Below are 16,820 nucleotides of genomic sequence, written 5' to 3'. Positions count from 1 at the left end.
AACAAAGCTATCTCACGTTCCACCCTTCACCTTCTTCTTTCTCTTCCAAATAACAAAAGATGTTAAGTAAACTCCCATCATCTGATTTTTAAACACAGCAATTGAAAATGCTACTGCTAAATAGCTGAGTGAAAAGAAAGCAAAATAAAAATCAAAAAGTAGCCAAATTTGTAAAACTTACACTTTCAGAACCATCCAGAGGTAAAAACAATGACTGCAGATGCTGGAAACCAGATTCTGGATTAGTGGTGCTGGAAGAGCACAGCAGTTCAGGCAGCATCCGAGTAGTTTCGAAATCGACGTTTCGGGCAAAAGCCCTTCATCAGAACCATCCAGAGTCCACTGACAGAAATACATTTCTGAAAATGCCAGCTGGTTCCCATTCAATCAGCCAGATGTTAAATTAGAACTGGCCTGAGCTTCATCAGACATTTACGAGGGAATGGAACACAGGCATATTATGCGCTCATTAACGCTGCTTGAAATGAAGCTATAGGACATGCTGTGCAAAGATTCTTCAGGTCAAGCAGAAAGATGGATAACGCATTGGGTACAATTGGCATGAATCTCCAAGTATGAATCTCTGCACTGTTTCCCATTCCTCAGTTGTTTATCTAGCACTGATACCTTAAATGATGCAGAATAGAGAATATGCCCACATCATCCATCACCTCAGACATCAGTAAAGATCATTTATGCATTTGAATTAGTTAAATGACTAACCTGGAGTTATTTACAAGCACAACAAAATCAGGAAAAGACAAAATGCAAAACTTATTAATTGTCAAATATTATACATAATTAACTTTACAATTATAGGTTGCACTTTTAAAAATTAGCACTACCAGGATGTATTAAATATACCGCAATATATTAGTCATTGGGTTACAGTTAAATAACGCATATTATATTTAATAATCCGTGTCTTTTTTCATATGTACACAAAATTCTAATGTTTTGAAATTTCTTTCATTCTTAAAAGTGAAATCTTGCTTTTTTAAAATAATTTTACAAGTTTACAAATGTTTAAATTTACAAGATAGTAATGCGAACAAGCAGATTCCACATTGTATCTGAACAAATTTGTCTTCATATTTTGTAAGTGATTTATGTTGTCATACCTGTAAGGTCATCTAGGCTCAAGGAAATGTGGACAGGTTTATCCGAAGGTAGCCTCCTTGTGGTAATCATATGGCCAATGGGACTATAGGTCTGACTGTAGTTTCTGCTCTTTAGCTGCGAGGAAAGACTGGTATTGTAATTCATTGTAGGTTTCTGGCATTTATCTGGAAAGTTTCTTTAGCACCACAAGAAAAGAAGTGCCAACATTCTGTGGGCAAGTCTCTGTTAAATGGGATCCAGAATGAGCTCCCTATCCCTTTATGATACCACCTGTGAAATTAAAGAATGATAAACTGGGAAGTGTCTCAGTGACAAAGCTGGAAAACACAACAGCAGTGTTCACTGGATTTTCTCCTAAGTAATAACTTACAGAATTTATAGCACTGTATCGTGTGCTCTACTTCACTTTATATTTCATAGTTCAGCATGAAAAAAGTTAATTGCTCACAATCAAGAGGATAGCTACAAATAACAATGAAACATTTGCAAACTTTAAGGCAATGCAGCTACTTTTTGTGATACGATCATAGTGCCACTTTAGAATACACCAGCAGATTGCACTTAATGCCTTACCTTGCACAATTTCACACCTGCCGATGCAACGTTCTGAACTGACTTGTGTCCTGCCTGGTCTTTGCCTTTGCAGAACATTAAAGATTAAATGTGAGATCGAGCACCTGCTACATGGCAACAAACTGACAGTGTAATAGACGCTGAAACAGCTGCTAGGACAGCATGCTGTTACCTGCACTTCCCCTGGGCTCTGAGCTCCCTCAGGCCTGCTTTCTGTCAGCCCGACTTTCCCTTCCTTTTCTAGGCAAAAAGGCACGGAGCTTTATTCACTCACACAATATAGGATGCAATTCCTCTCTCTGATGTGACTTCTAGCATTTTCTTTCCAGTTCAGAAACTTTTAAGCGCAAACAAACTGCCTTTAAATTAGAAAGAATATTGTCAGCATAACTCTGTCTGTGTCAGCCTGCTACAGCAAACTCCTTTAAACAACATGACTGCAGTCAGTAAAAATGCCTATGACCCCAATTAGCTCAGGGTGACATAGCCAGCTTGGACTGCAGCTGCAATAGTACGTAAATGTACCATGATGCAGTTTTCCAAACTGAGGCTCAGTGTGCCTGTGCTTCAGCACAATATGACAGAATAGTAGTCTGTGCAACAGAAGCAAATAACACTTGAATGACAGTAATGACAGGTGTCAGCCTCATCTGACACGAAAATCCTCGACATATTTTGGCATGTTTTCTACAACTCACATATCAGATAACCATATTCTGAGATGCAGCAATCTGTTCCAGTGCTGGCTGCTGAATTTGACAGTCAACTTCCACCCATGTTTTGTCAGTAAAATCAACCGCTTTTCTTTCAAAAAAAGAAAATGAAGTACCATTGGAGTCTCACGTAGAGAACAAAGACAGGTAGAGACTGCTGTCCCTTGGGAATCTCCACAATGGCATGAGAATAGGTTCAATTTCAAACAAATGAAGTTTAAAGCAAGCTGGGTAGATTAGTAATTAGTCTGCTGAGGGCCCCAGCAGCTATTTATAACCTCCTCTTTTTTTGTTTTCTCTTCTGCTTTTAGGTTGTCCCAAGCCACGTGCCATTCCCTAGCAAATTAGACAGGCAATAAAACGTCTCCCAGTGCCGTTCTGCAATTGGCTGCTAACAAAGCCATGAGCATTGATCTCGTCTGACTTACCCTTCAACTCTTCTTTTATCACCATGGAGAAGTACCTGGCGACATTGTGTACCCTTCCCTGACTGCTTCATATTGAGATTTAACGGTGCAGGGTGCAAATCCTCATCCTATCTACTCTGTGATCTACACGATGTTTCATCAAATGGTCTAAACATTATTAAGGATTGTGAATTTTCCCTTTGCTTTGATTCATTTCATACCATTCAATAAGATTTTAAATTATATTTGAAAGCTATGAAGCAATGGAGTTAAATTTGAATACGAGAAATTACGAAGGCATGGGGCACAGGTTAGCTGAGGCGGACTGGAAAAGTATATTCAAAGGCATGACTGTACATAAGCAATGGATAGTCTTTAAATAACTATTTTTTAACTCAGAGCAATTATGCATTTGTTCAATGTGCAAAAAACTCAAAAAAATCAGTCAACCATGGCTAACAAAACAGGTTCATGATTGCATAAGATTTTTTTTTAAAAAGGCATATAAAGTTGTCAAATATAGCAGTAATTCTATGTATTAGGAGGTTTTTGGAATATAGCAAAGGAGGTCCAAGAAACTGATAAGGAAAGGGAGAATAGAATATGAATGCACTTGTGCAAAACCACAAAATTGAGTGATAAAATCATCCATAGGTATATGAAAAGGAAACATTTGGCAAGAACCAACACAGGTCCACTGCAGGCAGAGTCAGGGGTATTTAGAATAGCGAACAGAGGAATGGAAGAGAAGCTAAAAGATTACTTTGTGTGTGTTCTCACTTTGGAAGATACCAGAAATCACCCAGAATTAGTGAGCCAAGTAGGTAGGGAGAATGAGTGATTGAAGGGACTTAACAAGAATATTGCACTGGAGAAATTAATGATAACTTCCCAGGGTTTGGTGGTCTGTATCCAAGAATGTTGAAACTGAGATAGCAAATGCATTGGTGATTATCTTTCAAAATTCTATATTCTAATTCTATTCTAGAGTATTCCTGCAGATTTGAAAGTAGAAAGTGATACCCACTACTTATTAAGGGAGCTGGACAGGAAACTGGGAACTTCAGACCTGTTAGCCTTACATGAGCAAGTCGGAAAATGCTCAAATCTTTAAAAAAGGATGAGATAAATAGACACATGGTTGATAATGATCTGATTGGGTATAGTCAGCATGGATCTACAAATGGAAAATTATGTTTGACAAAGTTGTTGGAGGTTTTAGAACATGTTACTATCAAAATTGATAAAGGAGAGCTGAAGGACAGAGTAAACATAGATTTTCGGAAGGTTTTTGATAAAGTTCCCCACAGGAGGCTGGTTAAAACATTAAAGCACATGGAATAGGAGGTAAATTACTAGCATGGATTAAAGATTGGCTAAAAGACAGAAAACAGAGAGTAGGAATAAATAGGTCATTCTCATGTCTGCAGTCTGTGACGACTGGGGAACAATTAGGATAAATATTTGGACCTGAACTGTTCACAATATAGATCAAAGATTTGGATTTGGGGTCAAATGTATTATTTCCAAACTTGCAGATAATACAAAGCAAAGCAGGAATGTGTGTTGTGAGGAAAATGTAAAATGGCTTCAAATTAGGCTTAGGGAATGGCCAAGAACATAGCAAATGGAACAAAGTATGAAAAAAAATCCACTTTGATGGGTAATGCAGATATGCAGAATATTTATTAAATGGCAAGAGCTTGGAAAGAGGTTGAAATGTACAAAAGGACCTAAGTGTCTTTGTAGAGAATTTACTGAAGGTTAATGTGCAGGGTGCCGTAAACTGTTTGGAAGGCTAATGGAATGTTGTCATCTGTTGCAAAAGGATTTGAGTACTGAAATAATGAGGTTTGGCTTCAATTGTGTAGGAGCTCAGTTAGAGAGCGCTCGGAGTACGATGTACAGTTTTGATCTTCTTATCCCAGGAAATATGTTATTGCTACTGACAGAAAGGGATTGCAATAGACTTTAGTTGAGCTGACCAGACTTTTCACCAGGATGGCAGAACTGTCCTGTGAAGAGAGATTGTGTAAACTGTGTTCTTTAGAGTTGAAAAATGAAAGGTGATCTCACTAATAGTTACAATATTCTTTACAAGGTTGGACAGGGTAGATGCAGGTGAGCTGCTTCCCCTTGTTGAGGAGTCTAGAACCAGGGGCACGATTTAAAAATAAGGGAATGCTACTTAGGTCCAAGAGGAGAATTGTTCTTTTACTCAGAGGGTTATGAAGCTTGGGAATTCTCCACCATGGAGGGCTGTGGAAGCTCAGTCTTTGAGTATGTTTGAAGTAGAGATTGATAGATTTCTAATTCTGGTATGCAGGGTTATAGGGATGGGGTATGTAAAAGGGTTTGATCAGCTATCTTCATATTGAACAGTAGGGCTAAGCTCCTGATCTTATGTTCCTATACTAAACATAATTAAAATTTCTAAATATTAGTAACTATTTTGCACAACTTTGAGAATGCATCAGCCAATGTTTTCTTCTAGTCGCCACAGTTAAAGTAAAATGCCAGGGCTTCCTGGATACAGAGGAGATTAATAAGAATTATTGGTTATTATTATTTATTAATATTATTCAAGAAGACCACCATCATACCATAGTATCATAGAGATGTACAACACAGAAACAGACCCTTCGGTCTAACTCGTCCATGCCAACCAGATATCCTAACCAAATTCCTATTCATATATGCATCCAGATGCCTCTTAAATGTTGTAATTGTACCGGTCTCCACCACATCCTCTGGCAGCTCATTCCATACGTGCACCACCCTCTGCGTGAAAAAGTTGCCCCTTAGGTCCCTTTCACATCTTTCTCCTCTCACCCTAAAGCTATGCCCTCTCGTTCTGGACTCCCAGGGAAAAGACGTTGTCAATTTATCCTATCCATGCCCCTCATGATTTTATAAACCTCTATAAGGTCATCCCTCGGCCTCCGATGCTCCAGGGGAAACAGTCCCACCTGGTTCAGCCTCTCTCTGTAGCTCAAATCCTCGAACCGTGGCAACATTCTTGTAAATCTTTTCTGAACCTTTTCAAGTTTTACAACATCCTTCTGATAGGAAGGAGACCAGAATTGCACACAATATTCCAAAAGCGGCCGAACCAATGTCCAAAAGCACATGCAATGTGCCCCAACAACTATCGCCCAGTAGCTCTGGCCTCCACAATCATGAAATGGTTTGAGAGGCTGGTCATGTTCCACAATGATTTAAGCCTCCCAGCCTGCCTCAATCCCCTACAATTTGCCTACCAACATAACAGGTTCACAGCGGATGCCATTTCCCTAGCCCTGCACTGACCCCTGGAACATCTGAACAATAAAGACACGTATGTCAGGCTCCTACTCATTGACAACAACTCCACTTTCAACATCATAATCCCTACCAGACAAAACTCAAAATTGCAAGACTTCGGTCTCGGCTCAGCCCTCTGCAACTGGATCCTCAGCTTCCTGACCAATAGACTGCAATCATTGAAGATAGGTCAACTGCATCTCCTCCACAATAATCCTCACCTGCCTTGTACAAGGTGGGAGGTATCCCCATGTGTAATGGTGGTATCCATGAATGTTCTTCGTGACCTGCAACACATTATCAATGAGAATGAGAACCTCATCAAGACCTTCCCCACACCTCCATTGCTCACCTTTAAACAACCGCCAAACTTCAAGCAGATACTCTGTAAGCACGTTTTGGCTCAGGATTATATGCTGAGACTCATAAAGAGACATTAGGACAGATGATCAAAAAATTCAGGTAAACAAGGAGACTTTAGTTTGCTTCTGGCAAAAGGAAATAGAGTTTGAAATTTTAGGGATGGAATTCGAGAAATTAGAACTTTGGCAGCTGGAAGTATAGCCAATTGACTCGATAACCAATGGTTAATTTTAGTGATGAGCAAAAGGCCAGAAGTCGAAGGGCACAGATGTTAGAGAAGGTTGCGTGGTTGAAGGAAATTACAGAGACATGAATGTCAAGGCCATGAGGAGTTTGAAAACAAACATTAGGAAAAATTGAGGTTTAACCCGGAACCAATGTAAGTCAGCAAGTGTAGGAGTAATCAGGGAGTAGAATTTGTGCAAGTTACGACTTGGGAGTAGAGTTTATGAAGCGTAGGGTGTGGCCATCCAATCAGCAGTGTGTGATAATAATCGAGACCAAAGGCACCAAGAGCATCAATGAGGGTTTCAGTGTCAGGTGAGAATGGAGACATGGTGGAGTGAGATAACATTATGCTGGTGGAATGAGGCAATCTTGACAATGGCATGGAAATATGACTGAAAGCTCATTTGATGGTGGAGTAAAGTGCAAAAAGTCTCACTGGGAAATGGAGTTGGTGGTGAGAGAATGAAAATTATCGTTGAGAACCAGAGGCAGTGGTTTTGATCTTTCCAGTATTTAATTGGAGGAAAATTCTGCTCAACCTGGATATTGGACTAGTACTCTGATCATTGAAAGATGTTGAAGGAGTTGAGAGACATTGTGGTGAGGGATAGCGAGTTGTTGTTAGCTTGCAGTTGGAAAGGGATGCTGCATTTGTGAATGATGTCACTGAGGGGAGAGTATAGATGAGAAGTAGGAGGGGGGGCACAAGGACCTTGAAGACACAAGATGTAATGCTTTGGGGTTGGGTAAAGAAGCTGGGCCATCCCTGATTCATTTGCCAATTAATTAAATTTATTGTCCTTTGTTTACTGCTCCAGGCCCCACTTGTGTATTGATTGAAATCCAGAATGATTTTGAACACCTCCACCAAGTCTGCATTGACCTTTTTGCTCCCAGGAGACCAATCCTGGAATCTGTAGTTGTCCCATGTAACAGAACTCCCGCAACACTCATAAATATTTTATTTTATTTGATTTGATTTATTGTGGTCACGTGTACCTAAGTACAGTGAAAAGTTTTGTTTTTTTAAGTCGAGTCAGATCATAGCAAACAAGGACATCCAGATCATAGGTTGCCTCAACAGAATGAGGCACACAGGGTTACAGTTCTACACAAAAGCAAGATCAACATTATTTCAAGTTAGAAAGGCCCATTCAGCAATCTAATAATGGTAGGGAAGAAGCTGTTCTTGAACCTGTTGGTGTGTATGTTCCAGCTTCTGCCTAACTGAGGAGGTTGGGAGGGAGCTTTTCCGGGTGAGAGGGGACTTTGATGATTTTGGCAATGAGATATGTAAATGGAATCCCTGGATGGGAGGTTGGTTGCCATGATGGTCTGACCTGTGCTCACAACCTTCTATAGTTTCTTACAGTCCTGGGCAGAGCGGTTGCTGTACCAGGCCGTTATGCACCAGAATAGAATGCTTTCTACTGTGCATCTGTAAAGGTTGGTGGAGGTCCTTATGGACATGATGAATTTCTTAAGCCACCAGAGGAACAAGAGACATTGTTGAGCCTTCTTGATTGTCACATCTATATGGGAAGTCCAGGGCAAATTGTCGATTATCATCATTCCTAGGAACTTGACACTCTCAAGCCTCTCCACCTCCGCTCCATTGATGTAGATGGGCGCGTGTCCTCCGCCTTTCTTCATGAAGTCAATGATCAGCTCTTTTGTTCTGATGACAATGAGAGAGAGATTGTTATCATTGCACCATGACACCAAGCACTTGAATCTCCTTCTGACTCATCGTTGTTTGACATCCGTTCTACCACAGTAGCATCGTCAGCAAACCTGTAGATGGCATTCCTATGGAATTTGGCAACACAATCGTGGGTGTACAGGGATTACAGCAGGGGGCTGAGAATATATCCTTGAGGGGCACCAGTGTTGAGGATTATTGTGGAGGAGGTGCAGTTGTCCTATCTTCAATGATTGGAGTCTATTGGTCAGGAAGCTGAGGATCCAGTTGCAGAGGGCTGAGCCGAGACCTAGGACTTGCAATTTTGAGTTTTGTCTGGTAGGGATTATGATGTTGAAAGTGGAGTTGTTGTCAATGAGTAGGAGCCTGACATACGTGTCTTTAATGTTCAGATGTTCCAGGGGTCAGTGCAGGGCTAGGGAAATGGCATCCGCTGTGAACCTGTTATGTTGGTAGGCAAATTGTAGGGGATTGAGGCAGGCTGGGAGGCTTCAGTCATTGTGGGCCATGACCAGCCTCTCAAACCATTTCATGATTGTGGAGGCCAGAGCTACTGGGTGGTAGTTGTTGAGTCACGTTGCATGTGCTTTTGGACATTGGTTAAGCCACTTTTGGAATATTGCGTGCAATTCTGGTCTTCTTCCTATCGGAAGGATGTTGTGAAACTTGGAAGGGTTCAGAAAAGATTTACAAGGATTTTGTCAGGGTTGGAGGATTTGAGCTATAGGGAGAGGCTGAACAGGGTGCGGCTGTACACCCCAGTCCAACACCGGCATCTCTAAGTCATATATAAATATAAGTTGTTATCAAGGAATCCACAGAAGCACGAAACAATTTACTAGAAGAGTCAAACGTCTTGTAGTTAATAGGGCAAAGCAAATAAGATTGCCATCATTTGTTTGCAACACAATAGTGCTTGCACTTAAATAATTCTTCTTTTTGCATGTTACAAATGGAAATGTAATCAGGTATTAACTGGCTTTATGCTCATTAGCTGCCACATTATTATTTAAAACATATTCTGTCTGAATTTACTTTTGTTTTGTAAGCTTAAAACAAAAATAGTTATCAAATAAATATGCTATTTATGGATCTCTGACCATGTTCCAATGATTGTGGTCCTAGATCACAGTTAGCAAACTTTTTTTGTATCACTGAGCAATGCATAGTCATAGTCATAGTACAGCATAGAAACAGATCCTTCGGTCCAACTTGTCCATGCTGACCAGATATCCCAAACTAATTTACTCACATTTGCCAGCATTTGGCCCATATCTCTCTAAACCTTTCCTATTCATATACCCATCCAGGTGCCTTTTAAATGTTGTAATTGTAGCAGCCTCCACCACTTCCTCTGGCAGCTCATTCCACATATGGACCATGCTCAGCGTGAAACAGTTGCCCCTTAGGTACTTTTTAAACTTTTCCCCTCTCACCCCAAACCTATGCCCTCTAGTTCTGGACTCCCCCATCCCCAGGAAAAAATACCTTGTCAATTTACCCTATCGGTGGCTCTCATGAATTTATAAACCACTATTTGATAACCTTAATTAGTAGATGACTATACTTTTAGCAGGCACATTAATGATCCCAGGCTTGGCCTAGGCATTTCACCTACTGGTTCTTGCAGCTCAACAAACCAGCACACTTCACAGCTGCTAGCCTGGGCTCTAATCTTCCAAAGCACACCATTGAACAGTGAGCCATGGAGCAACCACTGTTTAAGGCACTGGCCAGCCTAGCTAGAGATGGAAGCTAATGAGACTGTTCCAAGTTCCCCTGCATCCCCTTTATAATTGTACCCCTTATTTTACATTGTTTCTCCTCATTCCTCCAATCAAAATGAATCACTTCACACTTATCTTTCCATTCCATCACTCCCTCCATGCTCCTCTGCACAGCACACCCGATTCCAGGACATTTATATGCAATAGAAAAGCAATGATCTGAACAATAATCCCAGGGGAACTCTACAAGCAGCTTCCTCCGATCTGAACACAACCATTCATATCATCTATGCTTCATCAACAACATGATTAGCTTCAAGCCTCCCTGTCACCTCAACAAAAAAAACTTAAACAGATTAGATAAAGGTGATTTACTCTTATTAATCCTCGTTAATATTTCTTCATGATTCCACATTTATTGTCTACATCTGTTAATTTTGTCCTGAATCATCATCTCTACAAATTAATGCTTATCAATTGTTAAATTTAAAACTGATCGATTTCTGTCAGCAAAATGTAGTAAGGGAATGGGCAAGAGCACATTTATGAACTAAGGCAGCAGTTCATCCATAATTACGTTGAATTACGGAATAGGATTGAGCATCTGCATGACCTCCTCCCATCCTTATGATACTGTCATTCAAACTAAAGCTTCACCATCTGCTACGTCTGCTCAGCTCATAATCCCTTACTCCCAATTCCTCTGCCTCCACTGTATCTGCTCCCAGGCGGAGCAATTTCACTCCACAACTTCCCATATGTCCTCCTGTTTCAAGGACTGCAATTTCTCCACCCATGTGATCAACAAGGCCTCCAATGCATCTCCTCCAATTCCCATGCCTCTGCCCTTGAACTCCACCAGTCCAAACGCAACAAAGATAGAACCTCCTTGGTCCTCACCTTCCACCATTAATCTCCGGATAGAGTGCATTATCCTCCGCTATTTTCGCCACCTACAATCAGACTCCACCACCTAAAAATGTATTTCTCTCCACACCCCTATCTGCGTCCTGTAGAGACCAGTCTCTCCACGACTCCCTCATTAGGTCCATGTCCCCCACCAACCAACTCTCTACTCCCAGCAACTTCCCCTGCCACCACACAAAGTGTAAAACCTGTGCCCACATCTCCCCCCTCATTTCCGTACAAGGCCCGAAAGGATCTTTTCATATCCGGCAGATATTTTCCTGCACATTCTTCCACCTCAGTTACTGCATCTGTTGCCCTTGACGAGATCTCCTCTACATCGGGGAGACCAAGTGTCAACTCACCGAGCAGTTCAGGAAACATCTCAGATCCACATGCATCAAACAACCCCAATGCCCTGTGGCCAACCACTTCAACTCCCCCTCCACTCCCCCAAGGGCATGCAAAACCTGGGCCTCTTCCACCTCCAAACCAAACCTGTCTGGCAAATAGAGGAAGAACGCCTTATCTTCCACCTTGGGACTCTACAACCACATGGCATCAACATCGACTTCACCAATTTCCAAATCTCTCCACCCTCCACCTCATCCCTGATCCAACCCTCCAATTTGGCACTGCCCTCCTGACCTAACCTACCTGCCCATCTCCCTCCCCACCTATCCGTTCCACCATACCTACCAATCTCCACAATCACCAGCTACCTGTATCAACCTATTGCCATCCCTGCCACCTTCCCCACAGCCCATCCCAAACCCCCTATTTATCTCTCAGCCCCCTTCCCCCCCCACATTCCTGATGAAGGGCTTGTGTCCAAAACATCGACTCTCCTGCTCCTCGGATGCTGCCTGACCTGTTGTGCTTTTCCAGCGCCACACTTTTCGACTCAAGCTCACAATAAGGGCCTATTTGAAAAGGGAAACACAAGAGAATCTGTCCCACAGCTGGCTTAACCACTTAAATTCTGAGAATTGACCTCACCTGATAGAATCCCACACAACTCAATGGCATCAACATCGACTTCACCAATTTCCAAATCTCTCCACCCTCCACCTCCCAAGAGCATCAATTACATCAAGCGTCTTTACTTTAACACTGACCAATTCCTTAAACTCCTCTCCCTACCAATTCCTACATTAAGTTGAAGAGGCTCTCTGATTTCTTTGTAACTAAGATATGAAACTGATTGCTCATCTTTTCCAACCCTTGCTGATTAAGACAAATAATCTACACTCCCTCTCTGACGCGCCCAGAATCATTACTTCTCTCTAAATATACATGAAGGTACAGATTGTTGCCCAAGTCAGGATATTAGTGACTCAAAGGATAATGTGGAGGTTGTAGAATTCCTGTTACTGTAATTTAGCTTCCTCTTTGTGGTAAGGATTGCAGAGCAGGAGTATTTGTCACTGCCCCTTATTGACAACATATGCTGATGATTCCTGGCTATATTTCTCCAATTCTAAAGAAGGGTCACTGGACCTGAAAAGTTAACTCTGCTTTCTCTCTACAGAGGCTGCCAGAACTGCATATTTCTTCCAGCAATTTCTGTTTTTGTTTCAGATCTCCACCACCTGCAGTTCTTCCGGTTTACTTTATTTCTCCACAACGTCTTCACTGACACACTGCTTTGTCCAACATCAAGTCATGGTTAAGCCAAATGTTCCTCTAGTTAAAAATTCTGAAGACCGTGAGTTGCCCTGCTAAAACCTCTGTGTCGTCAAGTCTGACTATATTCTCCAGGGCTCTGTCTCAGACTGAACCAGACTATTTGTAATCTTGGTTTACGCTTCAAAACTGAACTGAGGTTTCGAAACTTCCCTAACACAAAGACCAACTAATCCCAACTCTAACATTCTGTATCTCAGCCCAACTGCTGCTGAAATCCTTGTCTACTTATTTTTCATCTGCCAAGGGATTCTTTGATTCTGTACTCTTCAAAAGCAGCTCATTCACATCGCTGTTGTCCATTCCTTAGCCAGCACAAAGTCTTGTGTAACAGTCATCACCTGGCCTCCAGACCTCTAATGTTTCTCAGATCTCCAACACATTAACTTGACGTTCTTGTCTGTCCATGGCCCCAGCCTACCTATCACGGTAAACCTGTCCAGCAACACCAGTTCTCCTTGACCTTTAAGTTCAATAGCACTGGGATCTTTGTACCTCTGTCCCAATTCCTCTTACACCTCTCCATTATTTCTCTTCATTAATATTTTACTTAGAATAGAAAGCTTGGTTCAGCTCTCATAATCTTCCTCTTTGTATCTGAATGTTATATTTTCTCGCTAAAAAAGAACTCTATAAAACATTTACACGTTGAAAAAACTGTCGAACTGAAGGTTATTCCTGTTTATACATTCTTAGATGTATTCAGCCCAGTGGACATGTACAACCTAACCCGAAGAATGTTTGATTGCAGCAACAGTTCCAATCAAAGTCTTCCTCATTTTGGAGTTGTTTCTATCTTAGCTTAATTCAAAGCAATAAAATTGCTGTCATAGAACAGCATGTTTTAAAGTTTTAATATAGAATCACACAGTGCAGAAGAGGCCGTTCAATTGATCGGGGCTGCATTTACAAAACTACTGTAAATCGACACTAGTCTCATTTTCTAGCACTTGGCCCATAGTCTTAAATGTTACATTTCAAACACTCATGCAAGTACTTTTTAAAAGTTGTAAGATTTTCTGCTTCAACTAACCTTCCAGGCAGATTCTTACTACCGTTTAGGTAAAAATTATTTTCCCAAATCCCCTCTAAGTCTCCTGTCTTTCACCTTAAAATGATGCCCTTTTGTTATTGACCTTTCAACTTAGGAGAGCAGCTACTTTCTATCCACACAGTCCATGTCCCTCATTATCTTATACGGCTCAATCAAGTTCCCTCTGAGCCTTACTCTGCTCCAAAGAAAACAAGTTAAGCTTATCCAGCTTCTCTTCATAGATAAAGTGATCCATCCAGACAACATCCAAGTGAATTTCCTTCACACCCACTCTAGTGCAATCACATCGTTCTATAGTGAGGCAACCAGAACTGCACATAGTTCTCCAACTGTAGCCTAACCAAAGCTTTGTACTACTCCAATATAACCTCTGTGCTTCTATAATCTATGCTGCAATGATAAAGGCAAGCGTCTTGCATATCCCCTTTGGGGTGGTATGGTGGCTCAGTGGTTAGCACTGCTGCCTCACAGCACCAGGGACCCGAGTTTGATTCCAGCTTTGGGCGACCGTCTGTGTGGAGTTTGCACGTTCTCCCTGTGTCTGCATGGGTTTCCTCCTACAGTCCAGAGATGTGCAGGTCAGGTGAATTGGCCGTGCTAAATTGCCCATAACGTTAGGGGCATTATTCAGAGGGGGATGGGTTACTCTTCAGAGTGTTGGTGAGGACTTGTTGGGCTGAAGGGCCTGTTTCCATACTGTAGGGAATCTAGTCTAACCTTAACTACCCTGTTAATTAATCCCTCCCATCTGTTCCTCTGAGCTTCCTAGTGTTTTGCCATTTATTGAGTATTCCCTTTCCCTGTCACTTGTTCCAAAGTGCATCACCTTACATTTATCAAATTTAAATTCCTTCTAACATTATTCAATCTTGTCCTGACCAATCCTGTCAACTATTCGACCAATCTTCATGTCATCCACAAACTTAATTATTATCCTCCCCACATCTTTTTCGATATTGCTTATAAATATCATGAAAAACAGGATACAGCACTGATCCATGTGGGATGGCACTGGACACTGGCCTACAGTCTCACAAACAGCTCGCTTACCACCACCCTCTGCCTTGGAACACTATTTTGTCAGATTGAGACATTGTTGAGTTGAACTCTATTCATTCCCATTGTAGGGTTCAAAACATTGTGCAAATAATCTAAATCATTACGTATGAAATATCAGTAAATTACTAGCTCTAAATGAAAAAATAAGTGCAATTTATGGGATTGTTTTAGCCAAGAAGACCTATAACAAATATTGATCAGTCTTCAGATGGTGATTCCAGGATAGTGAGACCACTGTATAAAGGTGTATTGATTACCTCAGATATGTCATACTGATTTAATTTTCTTACCTATGTTCCTTTTGTTCTCACCACTTGCTTGTGCTCTTAGTCTCTTGTTTCGAACTTTGAAAGCCAAGCTGTAAAAGTCTCAATCAGAAAATGGGGGAACCTCATGGTCACGCAAAGAACTAAGAATGGGCGAACAATCTTGGAATCACGATTTGCTGCCCTCTTGTGGCAGACTAGGGACAATAGTTAAATCTCATACTGCCAATATTTAGCAAAATTGATTTCCCAAATCCTCCAGTTCCTGCTTTTTTTACAATATTTTCCATTTAATTTCTTGTAATGGGATGTAAGATTTCAAGTTATTAAGATTTATATGTATTTTCTCCTCTCATTCAAGACATATCAATTAATAGACTAAGGTGGATCATCCTTTAATGACATGGTCTAGTGCTGTCCATTTTACATTACATTTAATATTACATTACATTACATGTTTAAAAATTTCACTTTAGCCCTGTTCTCTCCATAGTCAAATAGCTTATGTCATTTAGTTTGAACATTAACAGCGTTAACAAAATAAATCAATAACTATATTCACAAATTAAAATAAAATAATGTGCATTTTTCAACATTTGTCTTAATTTCTGCCTTAATTTCTGCTTAAAGTTAGAAACATGTGGGAGAGCTCACAGTACATGAACAGATAAGGGATTAGATTTTTAACTGTAGCCTTGGTGTAAGTCTATAGTAGTGAGTAGAGCGGGTTCTTTCTTGATTATATGTCTGTCTCTTGATTAAATATTAGAAAATATAAACCACAAGTACTAAGTTGACCTGGAGTACTGTTTTAGAGCAAAAATACTGTGCTATTTTCTAGGTCTGTTGATTGTGAAGTGGTAAAGATGGCCTTTAGTAGAGTGATGTGATATCCCTGTCAGATGTGGGAGTTTAGGAAGAGTTTCCATGTTACTGCTGATGACTATGTCTGCACGAAGTGTCTTTAGTTGCAAATCCTATCAGATCACATGGATTGGTTGGAGTGGCAGTTATAGGCAATGAGGAATTTACAAGAGCTGGGGGCGTGATGGATGGCAGTTATAGGAAGGAAGAAAAGCCGCAGATACAGTCAGGTAGATGGGTCAACTCCAGGAAAGGCAGGAGGGGTAGGCAGGATGTGCAGGAATCCCCTGTGGCTGTCCCCATTTCAAACAAGTATGCTGTTTTGGAAAATGTAGGGGGTGATGGACTCACAGGGGGATGTAGCATGAACAGCCAAGTTTTTGAACATAAAACATAGAACATTACAGACTCTTCGGCCCTCAGTGTTGCGCTGACCTGTGAAACCAAACTTAAGACTATCTAACCTGCACTATTCCATTATCATCCATATGTTTATCCAATGACCATTTAAATGCCCTTAATGTTGGAGAGACCACTACTGTTGCAGGCAGGGTATTCCACACCCTTACTGCTGTCTAAGTAAAGAACCTATGTCTGACATCTCTACTATATCTATCACCCCTCAATTTAAAGCTATCCCCCCTCGTGTTAGCCATCACCATCCAAGGAAAAAGGCTCTCACTGTTGACCCTATCTAATCCTCTAATCATCTTGGTATGTCTCTATTAAGTCAATTCTTAACCTTCTTCTCTCTAACGAAAACAAACTCAATTCCCTCAGCCTTTCCTCATAAGACCTTCCCTCCATACCAAGCAACATCCTGGTAAATCTGCTCTACACCCTTTAC

General features: G+C 41.0%; 1 protein-coding gene across 12 annotated transcripts in view; it reads right to left on the bottom strand.

The window, feature by feature from the left end:
* map3k7cl (map3k7 C-terminal like) overlaps positions 1–15,247 on the bottom strand; it is a 79,192-nt gene extending 63,945 nt beyond the window's left edge. Inside the window, exons 1-3 of one of the 12 annotated variants that reach the window (XM_072584949.1) lie at positions 1,868–2,505; positions 1,696–1,760; positions 1,122–1,236 (exon numbers count right to left, since the gene is read on the bottom strand). Coding sequence is in view for 6 of the 12 variants with exons in the window: in XM_072584948.1 (XP_072441049.1) it covers positions 1,122–1,236; positions 1,696–1,773 (193 nt within the window). In the remaining 6 variants the exon portion in view is untranslated. The other 11 variants (XM_072584953.1, XM_072584950.1, XM_072584955.1 and 8 more) reach the window with 11 other exon arrangements.
* Between the last annotated feature and the right edge of the window lie 1,573 nt (positions 15,248–16,820).

This window comes from Chiloscyllium punctatum, chromosome 15 (genome assembly GCF_047496795.1).
Source record: "Chiloscyllium punctatum isolate Juve2018m chromosome 15, sChiPun1.3, whole genome shotgun sequence".
Lineage (NCBI taxonomy): Eukaryota > Metazoa > Chordata > Chondrichthyes > Orectolobiformes > Hemiscylliidae > Chiloscyllium > Chiloscyllium punctatum.
The sequence above is the reverse complement of the archived record's forward strand: the minus strand, read 5'-3'. Positions and strand labels throughout refer to the sequence as shown.